Raw genomic sequence first — 17,576 nt, 5'->3', positions numbered from 1 at the left:
TTCCTCTCTGAAATCAATAAAAATATATTTTTTTAAAAAAGAACCTTAAACTAACGTGAGGAGACAAGAAGAAATGATGCTGTCTTTTTCTCAATGAAAACAGGTTTCTTTTGTTTCTATATGATTAAAGCATCTTAATATTATAAACCGTAATTCTTAAAAAAAACAAGACACAAAAAACTCTCCTAGGAATAGTAAACTGGTACATACGCCAGACACTCCTCAAAGAGCGGAAAGTTTAATGGTTACAACCTAGTCTCCTGGCCTCAGGAAAAAAGAAAACTGACTATATCATTCAAAAAGTTTAGGTGCTATAACTAAACATATATACAAAGAAATTAATGCACGAATAAAACTTTTAAAAGTATTATAATCATTTCTGCTATGTACACACCTTCAGGCAGAGGAACTTGATGGCAGTTCTGTTGGGGCACTCAATTCCACTCTTAAGGTTGGGTTATAGTTCAGAAAAAGCAGAGGCTACAAATATGAAATTCCTCAACTTCCTCCCCACTTTTCCCCCTAAATCTATCCACAAAAGTATGTATCTAATTCACTTCGTTAAGGAGAACATGGTTGTTCTTCAGTATTAGAGAGTTCTCACATTAAGGATTTCACTTTATCGCCCTAGCTGGTTTGGCTCAGTGGATAGAATCAGCCTGCAGGCTGAAGGGTCCTGGGTTCCAGTTAAGGGCACATGCCCGGGTTGCAGGAGATAGCCGATCAATGATTCTCTCTCATTATTGATGTTTCTATCTCTCTCTCCCTCTCCCTTCCTCTCTAAAATCAATAAAAATATATTTTTAAAAAATAATTTCACTTTATCATTTTTCTCCTTTCCTTTCCTTTCCTTTTTATTTATTGACTTGAGTGATAAAAACACCGATTCGTTGTTCCACCTATCTATGCATTCATTGTGTCAAGATTAATATGCAAAAATTAATTATATTTCTATACACTAGCAATAAACAATCTAAAAACGAAATTGAGAAAAAATTTCCATTTGCAATCGCATAAAAAAGTACAAAATACTTAGGAATAAATCAAAAAGTCTCAGACTGTGGCCCAGCTGGCGTGGCTCAGTGTAAGGCGTTAAGGCTTGTACAATGAAAACTACATAACAACAGAGAAAGGAATTAAATTCAATAAGACCTACAGGTTTGGAAAGACATGTTCATGGATATTAACATTAAGATGGCACCACTTCCCAAATCGGTCTACGGACTCAATGCAATTATCTATCAAAATCCCAGCTGACATTTTTTGTAGAAACTGACAGACTGATCCTAAAATTCATATAGAAAAGTAAACCCATAATAGCCAAATAAATATTGAAAAGAAAAAAAAAAAAAAAAAAGGCCGAGATCGGTTTGGCTCAGTGGATAGAGCGTCGGCCTGCGGACTGAAGGGTCCCGGGTTCGATTCCGGTCAAGGGCATGTACCTTGGTTGCGGGCACATCTCCAGTGGGAGGTGTGCAGGAGGCAGCTGATCGATGTTTCTCTCTCATCGATGTTTCTGACTCTCTATCCCTCTCCCTTCCTCTCTGTAAGGAATCAATAAAATATATTAAAAAAAAAAAAAAAAAAAAAAAAAAAAGAAGAACAAAACCGGAGGACTTACACTTTCCATTTCAAAATTTTATACAAAGCAACAGTAATCAAGATGTTATGATATAGACATTAAGGACACAAAAATTGTTGAAATTAAATTGAGAATCCAGAATCAAACCCTTACACTTATGGTCAATTGATCTTTGGAGATTATCAAAACAACTCAGTCAGAAAGAAGAGTCTCTTACATTTACACAATGGAATACTATGCAGCAGTAAAAAAGAAGAATCTCTTACCCTTTGAGACAGCATGGAGGAACCTGAAGAGTATTATGCTAAGTGAAAGAAGTTAGAGAAAGACAAATATCACATAATCTCACTTATACCTGGAATCTAATAAACCAAATAAATTGACAAAATAATTCCAAACACATGGAAGCATGCAACAGACTGAGGATCTTTAGAGGCAATGGGGGGGGGGGGGGGGGGGGAGAGGGTGAAGGCGAGATCAAACAAAGAACTTATATGCATACTAGAGGTCCAGTGCACTAATTTGTGCACCAGTGGAGTCCCTGTGGGAGCAGGCCTAAGCCATCAGTCGGACATCCCCCAAGAGCTCCCAGACTGCAAGAGGGCACAGGCTAGGCCGGGGGATCCCCCCCACCCCACCCCGAGTGCACGATTGGGGCCAGGGAGGGATGCAGGAGGTTGGCCAGTCAGGGAGGGATTGCAGGAGGGGTCCAGGGCGTGTCCAGCCCATCTCACTCAGTCCTGATTGGCCGTACCACAGCAGCAAGCTAACCTTCCGGTCAAAGTGTCTGCCCCCTGGTGGTCAGTGCATGTCATAGCGAGTGGTTGAGCATCCTTAGCATATCATTAGCATATTACGCTTTGATTGATTGAACGGATGACTGGACACTTAGCATATTAGGCTTTTATTATATAGGACAGGATTATGATACAGGTTCTGAACAATCCATGGACACAACAATAGTGGGGTGAAGACCTGGGGAGGGAAAGGGAGTAGCGAGGAGGGGGGACCAATGAGGGGGAAATAGGGGAACATATGTGATATTTTCAACAATAAAGATAAAATTTTAAAAAGTCTTTTTAACAAATGGTTCTGGGAAAATGTTATTCACATGTAAAAGAAGCTGGACACCTTCTTCACACCATATGCAAAAATTAACTCAAAATGGATCACAGGCTAAAGGTAAGAGCTAAAACTATTTAATTTTTTTAAAATCATAGGAGTAAATCTTTGTGACACTGTTTAAAGCAATGCTTTCCTTAGATTTATCAAAAGCACAAGCAAAATAAGAAAAAGGGATAAACTGAACTTCATCAAAATTAAAAACTTTTGTGCTTCAAAAGACACCACCAAGTGAAAACCCAACCCACAGAATGGGAGAAAATAACTGCAAATCATACATATGATAAGGGATTTGTATCCAAAATATATAAAGAATGTTTACAATTCAACACAAGATAAATAATCCAATTTTTTAAACAGGCAAAGGACATAAATAGGCAATTCACCAAAGAAGGCATACAAAAGACTAATGACTACAAGGAAAAGATGCTCAACATCATTAGCCATCAGGGTAATGCAAATCAAAACCACAATGAGATTACCACAGCACACCCACTAGGATGATTGTAACAAAAAAGACAGACACAGTACTGGCAAGGATGTAGAGGAATTAGAATCCTCTCATTTGCTGGTACAAGCTCTTTGGAAAACTGACAGTTCCTCAAAACGTTAAACACAGAGGTATCATATGACACATAGCAATTCCACTAAGATATGTACCCAAGAGAAATGGAAACACATGCCCACACAAACCCTGTACATGAATGTTCATAGCAGCATTATTTATAATAGCCAAAAAGTGGAAACAACTGTTCATCAACTGATGAGTAAATAAACAAAATGTAGGATATCTTTACCAAATATATTTTGGGCATAAAAAGGAATGAAGTTCATATACATGCTACATCATGGATATGAATGAAGCCAAACACAAAAGACCACAAATTATATAATTCTATTTATATGAAATGCCCAGGATAGGCAAAATATAAAAACATAAGTAGATTAGTGATTGTCAGGAACTAGAGGAGGAGGAGGGAGGAATGGGAAATGAATGGTAATTGGTATGGGGTTTCTTTTTGGGGTAATAAAATGTTCTAAAACTAGATAGTAGTGATGATCACACACTCTATGATTTTTCTTAAAAAATACACTGAATTGGCCAAAACCGGTTTGGCTCAGTGGATAGAGCGTCGGCCTGCGGACTCAAGGGTCCCGGGTTCGATTCCGGTCAAGGGCACGTACATTGGTTGCGGGCACATCCCCAGTGGGAGGTGTGCAGGAGGCAGCTGATCGATGTTTCTCTCTCATCGATGTTTCTAGCTCTCTATCCCTCTCCCTTCCTCTCTGTAAAATATCAATAAAATATATTTAAAAAAAAAAAAATACACTGAATTGGCCCGGCTGGTGTGGCTCAGTGGTTGAGTGTTGATCTATGAATCAGGAGGTCATGGTTCGATTTTGGGGCAGGGCACATGCTCAGGTTGTGAGCTCGATCCCATATGGGCATGCAAGAGGCAGCCAATCAATGATTCTCTCTCATCATTGATGTTTCTATCTCTCCCTCTCTTCCTCTCTGAAATGAATTTAAAAAAAAATTTTTTAACCCACTGAATTGTATACGTTAAAAGGGTGAATTATAATGGCATATGAAATATCTCATTAAAGCTGTTCTATTTTTTTTTAAGTGATTCAAAAAAAAGCACTTTTAATAGAAAGAAGTTCTTGGAATACCTTAACCCAATGTACTTCATCTCTTCTTTTTATATTTGTACAAGAATGATAGATAAAAACTGTCTTTCAATCAGTATAAAATGAAAATTCTACATGATAAGCATGTATCCCAGCTTAATTAGTAGGGTTTTTTCTTTCTTAGTGATACATCAAATAATGTTACATCTTGCAAGTGATGGCATCTTTATTTGATGAAATAGTGTTTCTTATACAGTTGTTAATAAGTACCTTGGAAAAAACATTTTTCATTTTAGGCAATTACTTTAACGTGTACTAAAAATATATTGAATCCTAAATTGATGGTTGTTTCTTAGAATAAAGCTAAATGAGTTAATTCCAAGTTAATATACAGAAACAGTAAGTAAATAATAGAGATGATACTCAGATATGGCAAAAAAACAGTGTAGTTTAGGAAACACATTTGACAACAAAAGAAAAAAGTCTAAAACCCTTCAAAATATAAAATGTTTTCACAAACTAACCTCTCAAACAATCCTCATTCCCACTACCTAATACTCCAATCATGATAATTCATTATTTCTCATTATTCCTATGAGATGAGGTTGTCAAGAAACAGACCATAAAGGGCTTTGTCTGAAGCTTATCTTATAAACAAATATTTTTCAATCTTTTTTTCCACCATGGCCCAATGATCCTGAAAATTCCCATTAATAACAGTAATTTACCACAGCATTAGTTCATCTTTCATTTCCTCTCTTTCCCTCCTCCTCTTTTTTTTTTTTTTTTTTTTTTTTTTTTTTTAAGAGAGAGAGAGAAAGGAGGAAAGGAAAAAGAGGAATGCGGGACAGAGAGAGGGAAAGGAACATCAATTTGTTGTTCCACTTATTTGTATATTGTTGGTTGATTTTTGTATGTGCCCTGACCAGGGATGGAACCCACAACCTTGGCATATCAGGATGAAAATCTAACCAGCTCAGCTACCTGGCCAGGGCTCCCTTCCCTCCTTTTTTGAGGATGGGGAAGGAACTATTTTCATTTATTTTTATTTTTGTTGTTAATCCTCACCCAAGGATCTTTTTCCCATTGACTTTTAGAGGGAGTGGAAGGGAGGGAGGGACGTAGAAGAGAGAGAAACATCTATGTTAGAGAGACACATGGATTGGTTGCCTCCTGCATCCCAACCAGTGTCCTTGACCAGGAATCACAGGCTCAGGCTCTATCCACTGAACTACACCAGCCAGGGCAGGAAGGAACTATTTTTAAATCTATTTCCCCACGTTTCTGAGATGCCACCATTCATCCATAGCATCTCAAGAACTGGAGGCCTCCTCTATGTCTAACATCATTAGTATGACCAGCAGCTGACCCCGGAAGAAAAATATCCTCAGGTGAGGATTAATAACAAACAAACAAAAAAGGCTCTCAACACAGAGATAATTCAGAGGAGAAAAAAATTTTTTGATCCATGTGTATATTTTCATTTATAAAAATGTCAACTTTGCATACTGCTCTGTAAGATGCCTTATTTTTAATTTAAAAACATATTTCCAAAAATAAATTTCTATAGCATCTTTTTATTTATTTTTGCTATTTAATATATTTTAATTGAACTACAAATGACATATTACATTACATTAGCTTCAGGGGTACTACATAATGAGTCTATAATTGTATCCTATGTAATAAAAGGCTAATATGCAAATCGACCAAACGGCAGAACAACTGGTTGCTATGATGTGCACTGACCACCGGGGCGGGGGGGGGGGGCAGATGCTCAATGCAGGAGCTGCCCCCCAGTGGTCAGTGCACTCCCACAGGGGAGCACCACTCAGCCAGAAGCCAGGCTCACGGCTGGTGAGTGCAGTGGTGGTGGCGGGAACCTTAGCACAGCAGAACCTTAGGGGCTCCTAGACTGCGAGAGGGCACAGGCAGGGCTGAGGGACCAGCCCCCGCCTCCGAGTGTATGAATTTTGTGCACCGGGCCTCTAATATCTATATAATAAAAGCCTAAGCAACCATTACGGCGGAACAACCAGAACGATTAGACACTATGATGTGCACTCACCACCAGGGGCCAGACAACGCAGGAGCTGCACCCTGGTGGTCAGTGCACTCCCACAGGGAGAGCGCCGCTCAGCCAGAAGCCAGGCTCACGGCTGGTGAGCACAGTGGTGGTAGCAGGAGCCTCTCCCGCTTCCACAGTAGCACTAAGGAACAAACAGCGAGTCAAACTGTAAGAAGCAGTGAGCAGGTGAGCGGTAAGCAGCAAGGGGTCCTGGACTGCAACAGGGATGTCCGACTGCCGGCTTAGGCCCGCTCCCCATCCCAGACTGCGAGAGGGTGCAGGCCAGGCTGAGGGACCTCCCCGCCACTGCACAAATTTTGTGCACCAGGCCTATAGTAAGTATATAGATACATAGAAGTGTACAATATAATCAGTACCTTACTTGAAGGAAAATAAGAGCATTTATCCTATAAACCAGAGTTTAACTCTGCTCTATGTTTACATTCTAATAAATCACAAAATATCCCTATGCTTGGTCCTAGCACATTTCAACAAGATTATTTTATCTTTCCTTCTGAAAGAGACAGACACAGGAATCAAGCAGGAGCCGGACGCCACGGGCCGGGAGTGCACATCACATCTCCACATGGGGATTGGGCACGGTGACTCAGGTGGAGTGGGGAGCACAGGGACCCAGGGGCCCAGAGGTCAGCTGGGACCTGCCCTTCCACACCAGAAGCTCGTGCTTCGATCGCTGGCCAGGGCTAGGGACCGCACCCGTGCACAAATTTCGTGCACCGGGCCTCTAGTATTACATAAACATCACCATAAATCCAGGAATATTAAAAGTGGGAGTGAGGGCGGGGAGAGAGAGAAAGAGAAAGATCAGTGTAGAGGCACATCAATTGGTTGCATCCTGGACAAGCCCTAACCAGGGCATGATGGAACCTGCAACCCAGGTATATGCCCTTGACCGGGAATCTAACCCTTGACCCTTCTGAGAATGGGCCAACAATCTAACCACTTAGCAACACAGGCCAGGACTAATAAGTCTTTCTTAACCTCTATCACCAGCTACAAATTTATTTCTTCTGATGAGAACTTTTAAGATTTACTATTAGCAACTTTTAACTATGTAAAACAGCATTAGCCAAAACCGGTTTGACTCAGTGGATAGAGCGTCGGCCTGCGGAACTGAAGGGTCCCGGGTTCGATTCCGGTCAAGGGCATGTACCTTGGTTGCAGGCACATCTCCAGTAGGAGGTGTGCAGGAGGCAGCTGATCGATGTTTCTCTCTCATCGATGTTTCTAACTCTCTATCCCTCTCCCTTCCTCTCTGTAAAATATCAATAAAATATATTTTAAAAAATTCTTAAAAAAAAAAAACACAGCATTAACTACTAGAGGTCCAGTGCACAAAATTCGTGCACTGGAGTGGGGGGTGTCCCCCAGCCTGGCCTGTGCCCTCTCACAGTGCAGGAGCCCTGCAATCGGTCACCCCAAAGAGGTAGGCCCCACCCACCCATCCAGAGCTCCTTGATGGATTGCCCCAAAGAGGTAGGCCGGAGCCGCGGAACCCCCAGCCTCGCCGCACAAGCCTCAGTGTCAAGCCTCCGCCTACCCGTGTGCACCTGCTGTGCACGCAGCCTCGGTGATTGCTCGTTATCGCGTGAGGGTGCCACAGCGTGAGGGCGTCATGATCACACAGGCTTTTATTAATAGGATAGTCACCATGCTATACATTACATCTACATGACTATTTTATAACTGAAGTTTGTACTTTTTGACCCGCTTTAACCATTTTGTCAGCACTGTCACCACTCCCCCTACTCTGGCAATCAGCAATCTATTTTCTGCGTCTGAGCTCAGGTTTTTCTTGGTTGTTGTTGTTTTTGATTCCACATGAAAATAAAATCATACAGTATATGTCTTTCTTTGTCTGACTTACTTCTCTTAATCATAATGTCCTCAAAGCCCATCCATGTTGTCTGGGTGTTACGAAGTTTTTTAATTTAAATTTTCTATGATTGTATGAATAGAAAAATGTTTGTATTAGTAATACTTTAAATGGGAGCTGAAGGAGTTGAAAGTTTTTTCAAGGAGCTCATCTACAAACATCTAGATGATATAAGGTAAGATAAATAAATGGCTATTGCTGTGTTTTTAAATAGGAAAAGTCTTGACCACATTTCTGATATGAAAGGAAAGTATCAAAAGGTAACTGAAAACACAAGTCAAAGAAATAGATTCTTAAATATAAGGAAAAGACTAGCCTTGAATCAGAGAAAGTACATTTCTTCTGATGTAAGGAAGAGTGCATTAATACTTAAATTGGTAGACTTGAAGATAGCAAGTAGAAGCAGTTTATGTCTGAGAGTCTCAAATTTGTTCTATGAAGAAGCCCCCCCCCCAAAAAAAAATGCTTAAAAAGAAGCCAGGAATTTTAACTATGCTGCAATGCATGAAATAACCATAACTCCCCATAGAAACAGTGGACTAGATTAGCAGGTCTTGAGGTATGGTTCCTAGAGACCTACAAGGTCATAGCTAGTTTCAAAATAATACTAAGACATTATTTACCTTTTTCACTCTCATCCTCCCAAAAGTGTAGAGTGGCATATTGAGGCTAAACATGTGATGATTTCACTCTGAAGACTTATGGTATATACACATATGTACTTTTTCTATTTTAAGTTTCTATTTTAAATTCTAATGCAGTAAATATTGATAGAGATAATCCACATAAAACTTCTTGTGGTAGTCAATAATTAAGAGTGTAATCTGGTCCTGAAACCAAAAAGTTTACGAATCACTGCACTAGAAATACTATAAAAATGTTCTTAATTTCTTAGATCTTTGCAAATAACCACTTTTATTTATTCCTCTCTAATGAGCATCAATAACACTGAGATGACAACATATATCTTCAGCCTGTTTGGGGGAAAGAAAAATCTAAGTGATGGATTTAAACAACTGTCAAAAATGGAAAAGAACTGAAATCTAGAGAAAAATGGAAAAAAAGGACACTCAGGAGAAACAACTTTGGGAAGATTCTATCCCCTTCACAATTCTCATCATTAACTTAATGGAAAAAGTGCCCATTGTTTTCATTATAACCTAAATCTTATTTTAGCTTTAGAAAGTACCTGGAAGGTCACTTACTTCCTAGCTAATGTGGAAAAATGGCTTCTTATAATATCCCTAAATAAGATGCTCATCTAGCCTCTGCTTAAACACATCCCTGAAAGGAGAATTCTCTATCTCACAACACCTAAATGCAATTTTATAAAACATCTAGTAGTCCACAAGGTTCCCACACTACAAAGTTCCTTTAGACCTACTTTATTAATCATCAATTTTAAATAAAGGTGATTGAAACTACTAAAATATTTGTTAAGTATGAAAATCATGTCTATTATTAGTCTTTCCTCTATATAGTTCATAGTTATCTATAATAATAAAAGCATAATATGCTAATTAGACAGGCTGTCTTTCCAGATAACCTTCCAAACAAAGCCAGGGCTGTGAGGGAAGCCCGGGTCCCAGGTGCCTGCAGGCTGTTGGAGGGGGAAGCCCGGGTCCCAGGTGCCTGCCGGCGGCCGAGGGAAGCCCAGGTCCTGGGTGCCAGAGGGAAGCCATTGCCAGCAGCCAGGGGAAGGAAGGCCTACTCTTGCACGAATTTCATGCGTCAGGCCTCTAGTCCTATATAATAAAAGGCTAATATGCAAATCAACTGAATGGCGAATGACTGGTCACTATGACGTGCACTGACCACCTGGGGGCAGACACTCAATGCAGGAGCTGCCCCCTGCTGGTCAGTGTGCTCCCACAGGGGGAGCACCGCTCAGCCAGAAGCTGGGCTCACAGCTGGAGAGTGCAGCGGTGGTGGCAGGAGTCTCTCTCGCCTCCACAGCAGCGCTAAGGATGTCCAGCTGCTGGCTTAGGCCCACTTCTCGCGGGGAGCGGGCCTAAGCTGTCATTCAGACATCTCCCAAGGGCTCCTGGACTGCAATAGGGCACAGGCCTAGCTGTGGGAGACCCTCCCCTCCGCCCAAGTGCACAAATTTCGTGCACTGTGCCTCTAGTGTTTTAATAAGAACTCATAAGTTTAAAACTGCTCTCAGCAGGTCACAAATGACTTCCTTACTGCTAAATACAATGAACTTCAGTCTGACCTGCACTCTCAGCAGCATTGTGGTGGCTGATCACTCCTTCCTCTCAACATTCTTCCATTGGCTTCCATTAGGACACACCCTTCTGCTTTTCCTTCTAGCTCTCTGATTTCTTCTCGGTATCTTTTGTAGTGCTTTTTCTGCCTGTCCTTGAAAATTTTCTGTTCTACAAGGATTATTCTCAGACCTTTTCTCACTCCACTTACTCTCAGTGTATGAATCTATTCACTCTATAGTTTCTATTGCATCTATCAGCTATTAGCTTCTAAATTTATAGCTTCACAAATGTCTTCCCTTTATATCTAATTATTACTGAACATCTCAGTTTGGATTTTCCACAACCAACTCAAATTCCTCAGGTCCAAAAGTGAGCTCATAATCTTCCATTCCAAACCTGCTCCTCTTCTTGAGTTCTCAGCTTCTCTAAATGTCAACCACCAGTTGTTCAAAGTCGGGATACTTGGGAAGCAACCCAAGTGTCCATCAACAGATGAGTGGATGAAAAAAATCTGTGATACATACATACAACAGAATGTTATTCGGCCATAAAAAAAGAATGAAATCACCATTTGTGACAGCATGAATGAATCTAGAGGGTATTATGCTAAGTGAAATAAGTCAGTCAGAGAAACACAAATACTGTATTATCCGACTTGCACGTGGAATCTAAAGAACAAAATAAATGAACAAACAAAATTGAAACAAACTCAGACACAAGAACAGACTGGTGGTTGCCAGAGGGAAAGGGACTTGGGGGACTGGGTGAAAGAGGTAAAGGGATTAAGTACAAACAGGTAGTTACAAAGGAGTCACAGGGAAGTGAAGTGCAACTTAGGTCAATAATATTATGATAACTATGTATGGGACCAAGTGGGTACTGGAAATATCAGGGGGAACACCTTGCAAAGTATATGACTCTCTAACCACTATGCTGTACACCTGAAACTAATACAAAATAATATTAAATGTAAACTGTAATTGAAAAATAAAGTTTAAATTTCTTTTTAAAAAAATTTAAAAGCCCTGTCTGGCATACTATGGTTAGAGCGTCTCAGGTTCAATTCCAGTCAAGTACACATATCTGGATTGTCAGTTCATTCCGCTGGACTGGGTGGGTACAGGCCAATCTATGCATGGGTCTCTCACATCGATGTTCCCCTCTCTCTCTCTCTCTCTCTCTCTCTCTCTCTCTCAACTGTTTGGCAATTCCTCAAAATGTTAAACACAGAGGTATTATCTGACCCAGCTATTCCACTTAGAAATGTACCCAAGAGAAATGGAAACACATGTTCACATAAACCCTGTACACAAATGTTCATAGCATTATTTATTATAGCCAAAAAGTAAAAACAAACCAAATGGCAATCAACTAATGAATAAACAAAATGCAGTATGAAATATATTTTGGTCATAAACAGGAATGAAGTATAAACACATGCTACAACATGGATGTACCTTAAAACACTATGCTAAGTGAAAAAAGCCAGTCACAAAAGGCCAAAAATTATATTATCCACTTATATGAAATGTTCAGAATAGGCAAAATATAAACACAGAAAATAATTTATTACACAGAAAATAGATTAGTGGTTGCCATAAGTATTGGGGAAGGGGCGAATAAAGAATGACTGTAGATACAGATTTTAATTTTAGAGTAATGAAAATGTTCTGAAGTTAGATAATGGTGATGGTTGCACAACTCTGTGAATACATTAAAAAAAATTTCACTCAATTGTAGCTTAAAATGTAATATACATATGAATTATCTATATATATAAAAGCCTAAGCGACCAGATGACTGGCTGGTAGTTATGACTCACACTGACAACCAGGGGAAAGATGCTCAACGCAGGAGCTGCCCTCTGGTGGTCAGTGTGCTCCCACAGCAGGAGCACCACTGCTCAACTGATCGTTGGGTGCCAGAAGCCGGGCTCACGGCTGGCGAGTACCACTGCAGCGGCGTGAGCCTCTCCCACCTCCGTGGCAGCCCTACCAGCAGCCTGCGGGGATCAGGCTGGAAACAACAGCCTGACATTCCCTGAGGGGTCCCGGATTGCAAGAGGGCGCAGGCCAGGCCGAGGGACCCCACTGGTGCACGAATCCGTGCACTGGACCTTTAGTGTACATATAAACATGGTATGTGCTAATACATCTAACTAAAGCTATTATTTTAAAAGTGTACAGTTAGGATTTGTGCATTTCGCCCGACTGGCATGGCTCAGTGGTTGAGCGTCGACATATGAACCAGGAGGTCACAGTTTGATTCCAGGTTCGATTTTAGTTGGAGAACTTACCCAGGTTGCGGGCTCAATCCCCAGTGGGGTGTGTGCAGGAGGCAGCCAATCAATGATTCTCTCTCATCAATGATGTTTCTATCTCTCTTTCCCTCTTCCTTCCTCTCTGAAATCAAAATATGTTTTAAAAAAAGATTTGTGCATTTCAATATGTGTAAATTTTACCTTAGAAAAACTTTAAAATAGAAAACATGGAGTAAAATGGAGGAATGAGTAGAGGTATTGATGAAATAAGCCTGGGCACAAAAAAAGGTTGTTATACTATTTGCGTTTTCTTTGTATATGTTTGAAATTTTCAAAAAGTTGTTAACTTATGTGTCAAAATAACAAAGTAAAATTTTTAAATATAAACTTTCCTAACATCCATTTTCACTGTTTTTCAACAAAAGAAACAGAATCTTAGATCTCTTAAAAAGACCAGAGAAGTTGCTATCTTCATTATTCTTTTGTAATGTTTTATGAAAACAGATATATGACAGAAGATATGATGTGTAGCAAAAATGAAAAAGACTTTATCTTAAAAATGTACAAAGAGCCAAAACCGGTTTGGCTCAGTGGATAGAGCGTCGGCCTGCGGACTGAAAGGTCCCAGGTTCGATTCCGGTCAAGGGCACGTAACTTGGCTGCGGGCACATCCCCAGTAGGAGGTGTGCAGGAGGCAGCTGATCGATGTTTCTCTCTCATCGATGTTTCTAACTCTCTATCCCTCTTCCTTCCTCTCTGTAAAAAATCAATAAAATATATATTTTAAAAAAAAATGTACAAAGAGAATTTCAACCTCCTTAGATAAAAGATGGTTTCCATGGTTAATGGATGTGCTAATTCCTAATCAATGGGTGCAATAACACTTAATATTGTGGTGTCCAATACAGCAGCCACTAGCTACTTATTAGTTTTGTTTTTAAATATATTTTTAATGATTTTCAGAGAGGGGGAGAGAGAGAGAGAGAGAGCAGCATCAATGATGAGAATCATTTTAGTTTTGTTTTTAAATATATTTTTAATGATTTTCAGAGAGGGGGAGAGAGAGAGAGAGAGCAGCATCAATGATGAGAATCATTGATCGACTGTCTCCTGCACAACCACTCCTGGGGATTGAGCCCACAAACCAAGCATGTGCCCTGACTGGGAATTGAACTGTGACCTCCTCGTTCATTGGTCAACACTCAACTACTGAGCCACACTGGTCGGACTCAAATTTTAGTTTTAATTAAATTATAAATTCGGTTCTCAGCCCTGGCCGAGTGGCTCAGTTGGTTGGAGTGCTGTCCTGTGCTCCAAAGGGTTGCAGGTTTGATTCCCAGTTGGGGCACATGCCTAGGTTGAGGGTTCAATCCCTGGTCAGGGCATGCACCGAAGGCAACCAATAGATGTTTCTCTCTCACATTGATGTTTCTCTCTGTCTCTCTCTCTAACCATGACCTCAGATGAGGATTAAAATAAATAAGTAAACAAATAAATAAAGTTCTCAGCCTCACCTAATAATTAATTAAACTAAATTATAAATTCAGTTTCTAGTGTTCAACATCCACAAGTGGCTATTGGCAACCATAATAGGTAGAGCAAATAAAGATCATTCAGTGCAGAAAGTTGTATTGGAGAGTACTCCTAATACATAAAAACACACACAGGGAAACTTCCACATTCCAATTTGGGGTTGTTATACTGTATCAATAAATAAATCCTGGAAAACAGTAGAAACAAAGCATAAAAATATCAAACAAGGAATAGCATTTGTGGAAGTTTAGACTAACTAAAACAGCAAATTTTACTTTCAGAACCACCAAGCTACAGATGGCAATGGCAACTCCTAAGAGGCAAATTTCCCATACGTTAAAATAGATTATCACTATACTGCCAGTTTCCTAAAGTCAGATGTAAAGATTATGATGAAATATAAATTGAACAAATTATCCTTTCAGTCAAGGATCTAATAAAAAGGTATATTTATAAACCATGACATCAAAGCACCCATAGCAAATATACAGAATAAAATCCCTTTCCAAACTGAGCTCTGAGGCAACAGGCACACTTAAAAGGAGTATTAAATATATTTTGTTTCATCAGAAAAAAAAGTTCATTTCTGCACTTTCAGTTCTAAAATTGTGTGTGCTTACATCCTAATAGGTATAGATTTCCGTTAATGTCCATTAACATGATATGCAATATCAGGAAACAGGTGCACTCTAAATTCAAATATTTTAGAATATTTTTAGTACCTTAAAAGAAACTGAAGGTGAGCACATTGAAAATGTGAATTATACATTTTTTTTTAAATTAAGGAACCTAAAAACAACAAAAAAGTTTGCCTTGTATCCCCTCTCAAGCTATCACTGCAAATGCTTGCAGTGTGAATAACATTCTAAATATCAACAATAGGATGCTCTATGTTAAGAAATTTAAGATCAACTCTTTCCTTGCCAAAACTACTGGGCACCTAAAACTTTAAGTCAAAATGGCTCCAATTAAAGCATTTCAAACCTTTAAAAAGGTCACTTAAGGATTTAAGTATTTGCTTTGGCCACATTAAATACTTTTAAATTCACTGTCTTTGTAATCCACTGCCAAAAAAGGAATTCTAGAGAGAGAATGAAAACATGGAAATTGAAACCAGCCTGTAGGCAAGGTATACAGGAGGGTCACATGGAATCAATCTGAAGGAGAAAGTTACTACTGCCGGAGCATCTGGAGACAAATTAAATCAGGCATATTTACATATTTCTAGTTATGCACTGACCTCACATACTTTCTTACGTTATACATAGACCTACCTAGGTTTTCACATCTAAATTAGTAAATAGGTTCTACCTTTAACTAAAGTTAAATGCTTTGAAGAATAGAATAACATTCCATATCCTTTTTTCCATTGTTCACGAACCCTCACTGTTCGTCAAATCACCCCGATAAATCCATCTGTTCCCTCTAGTTGCTTCCAAACAAAAATTCTAGCAACCAAGGATGCCAGATTGTAAAACACAGAGTTAAGAGTTCTGGCACTACCAAAATATGTTAAGAAATCTTGGCAAATTAGTCAAAATCTCTCAAACCATAATTACCCTCAGTTGTAAAAATGAATCAGTAATACCAATCTGCATCCGAGCAGGAATCTGAGGTAGATTCAATTACACAGAACAACTGTCTCAGATTGTTGGTGTGCTCCAAGTGTAAGGTACCTCTTCCCCATCTCACACTTGCACTTCTTCCCTTCAAAGCTTTCAGGGTTTGTTCCCAGGCTCCACTTAGTGTTCCCCTTATCCTCGTATCCATCCTGCCCTTCTATTGTACCCCCTTACTCCAATTCCATGCAATCCCACCACCCTCCCGTCCCAGGCAGCCCCTCCACTTAGCACCCCACATCTCCCTCAGTCCGTATTTCCTAACGACTCCTCCCCCAGTTCCCCTCCCTTCATCACCAGGTTCATCCTGCCCCTCCAACCGTCTGCTGCCCCCAGGTTCCTTCCTGCCCCTCCAAACACTGTTTCCCCGTCTCAACGTTTCATCTAGTTCCTCCACCCGACTTCCCTAACGCCCAGCTCCCTCCCATAGTCTCTATGTTCTCCAACGCCAATTGACTACTCCTTCCCATCCATTCTTTTCATCCTATACATGAATGCAAAGCACCCACATACACAGACTGCAGCCGCCACCCCCACCTCGATCCTCCATCTTTCCCTTTTATACTTGCTTCCTTTCTTCTCTCCCTCCCCCTCGCCACCAATCTCCTCCGGAAGAGCCTGGTTCCCCAGGCCAAGGTCTCTCACCTCATTCGGTCACTTCAGTGGTGCCAACCGCTTCATACAGGAAAAAACAACCAATCACGTCCCCGTGGGCGCTTCCCCTGCGAGTCCGAGCACTTACTGGGCACCCTCCCCAACGGGCACCCCGCACATACACACGCACAAACCAAGGTCCTGAGGACGAGCGATGGGGGTAAGAGCGAGCGTTCTCACACCGGCCTTAAACACAGCCCACTTCGCTACAGCCCTTCGCCATTTTGGTTTCCCGCGGACTACCGGTGCATTGTGGGAGCGCGGAGCGACTCTGGGGCCGAATGGCAGCCCGGCAGGGCCGCGCGGAGGCGGGGACTGCACGGCGAGCGCGGAAGGACACCGCGCCCTGCGTCTCCAACCGACGCTGAACAAAGAAGGACTCTTTAATGTTGCGGTGGCCTAAGTCATTCCGCCGCCGGTGTTAACACAATAGTGAGCGCTGCGCTCCCGGCCGCTGGCGGTGTTTCCGTGGCGTCTCCGGTAGAGGAAAGCGTCGTGTCCCGTATACACATTCTTCTCCTGAGAAATGGGACATTGCTCGCTGCACCTTGCCGGGCCGATTTCCTTTCCGTGGAGAAAACTTTACGTTTCTTCTGTCTTCACTCTGAAGCCGGCGGAAGACCCAGGATGTCACAATTAAATTTATTCGGCGATGATTGACCAGCCCCAAATTCCTTCTAATCGGGAGCTGCTTATATAGAAGATTTTTGGACTTTTCCCCACTGACGATGAAAGGTTTTTCTGTTTATCTGCCTTGCAATCGTTCCTAATTGTGATGAAATCTGAGAATAATCCCGTGCAAAGTGGTTTATTTTAGGAATACAAACTTTTTCATACAAGGGCAGACCTGCCAATGTACTGCTGCGGACCGGGGTCCCAAGTGACAAAGTGCACGCTTGTCTCTCCCTCTAACTTAGATACAACCCAGCTCCTCCTAGCAGCCACGCGTGGTCCCTTTGTTTATAAATTTGTCAAAATATTTTGTAAATTGATTTA

General features: G+C 40.8%; 1 protein-coding gene across 3 annotated transcripts in view; it reads right to left on the bottom strand.

Moving 5' to 3' along the window:
- MTF2 (metal response element binding transcription factor 2) overlaps nt 1-16,890 on the bottom strand; it is an 80,246-nt gene extending 63,356 nt beyond the window's left edge. For 2 of the 3 annotated variants that reach the window (XM_080655659.1, XM_080655661.1), the window contains exon 1: nt 16,572-16,890. In XM_080655659.1, the coding sequence (XP_080511785.1) occupies nt 16,572-16,576 (5 nt within the window). In that variant the 5' untranslated portion in view covers nt 16,577-16,890. The remainder of the gene's footprint in view (nt 1-16,571) is intronic. The other variant, XM_080655660.1, reaches the window with a different exon arrangement.
- Between the last annotated feature and the right edge of the window lie 686 nt (nt 16,891-17,576).

Source organism: Plecotus auritus (genome assembly GCF_963455305.1).
Source record: "Plecotus auritus genome assembly, chromosome: 2".
Lineage (NCBI taxonomy): Eukaryota > Metazoa > Chordata > Mammalia > Chiroptera > Vespertilionidae > Plecotus > Plecotus auritus.
Note: the sequence above shows the minus strand (reverse complement) of the source record. Positions and strands in the feature narration are given on the sequence as shown.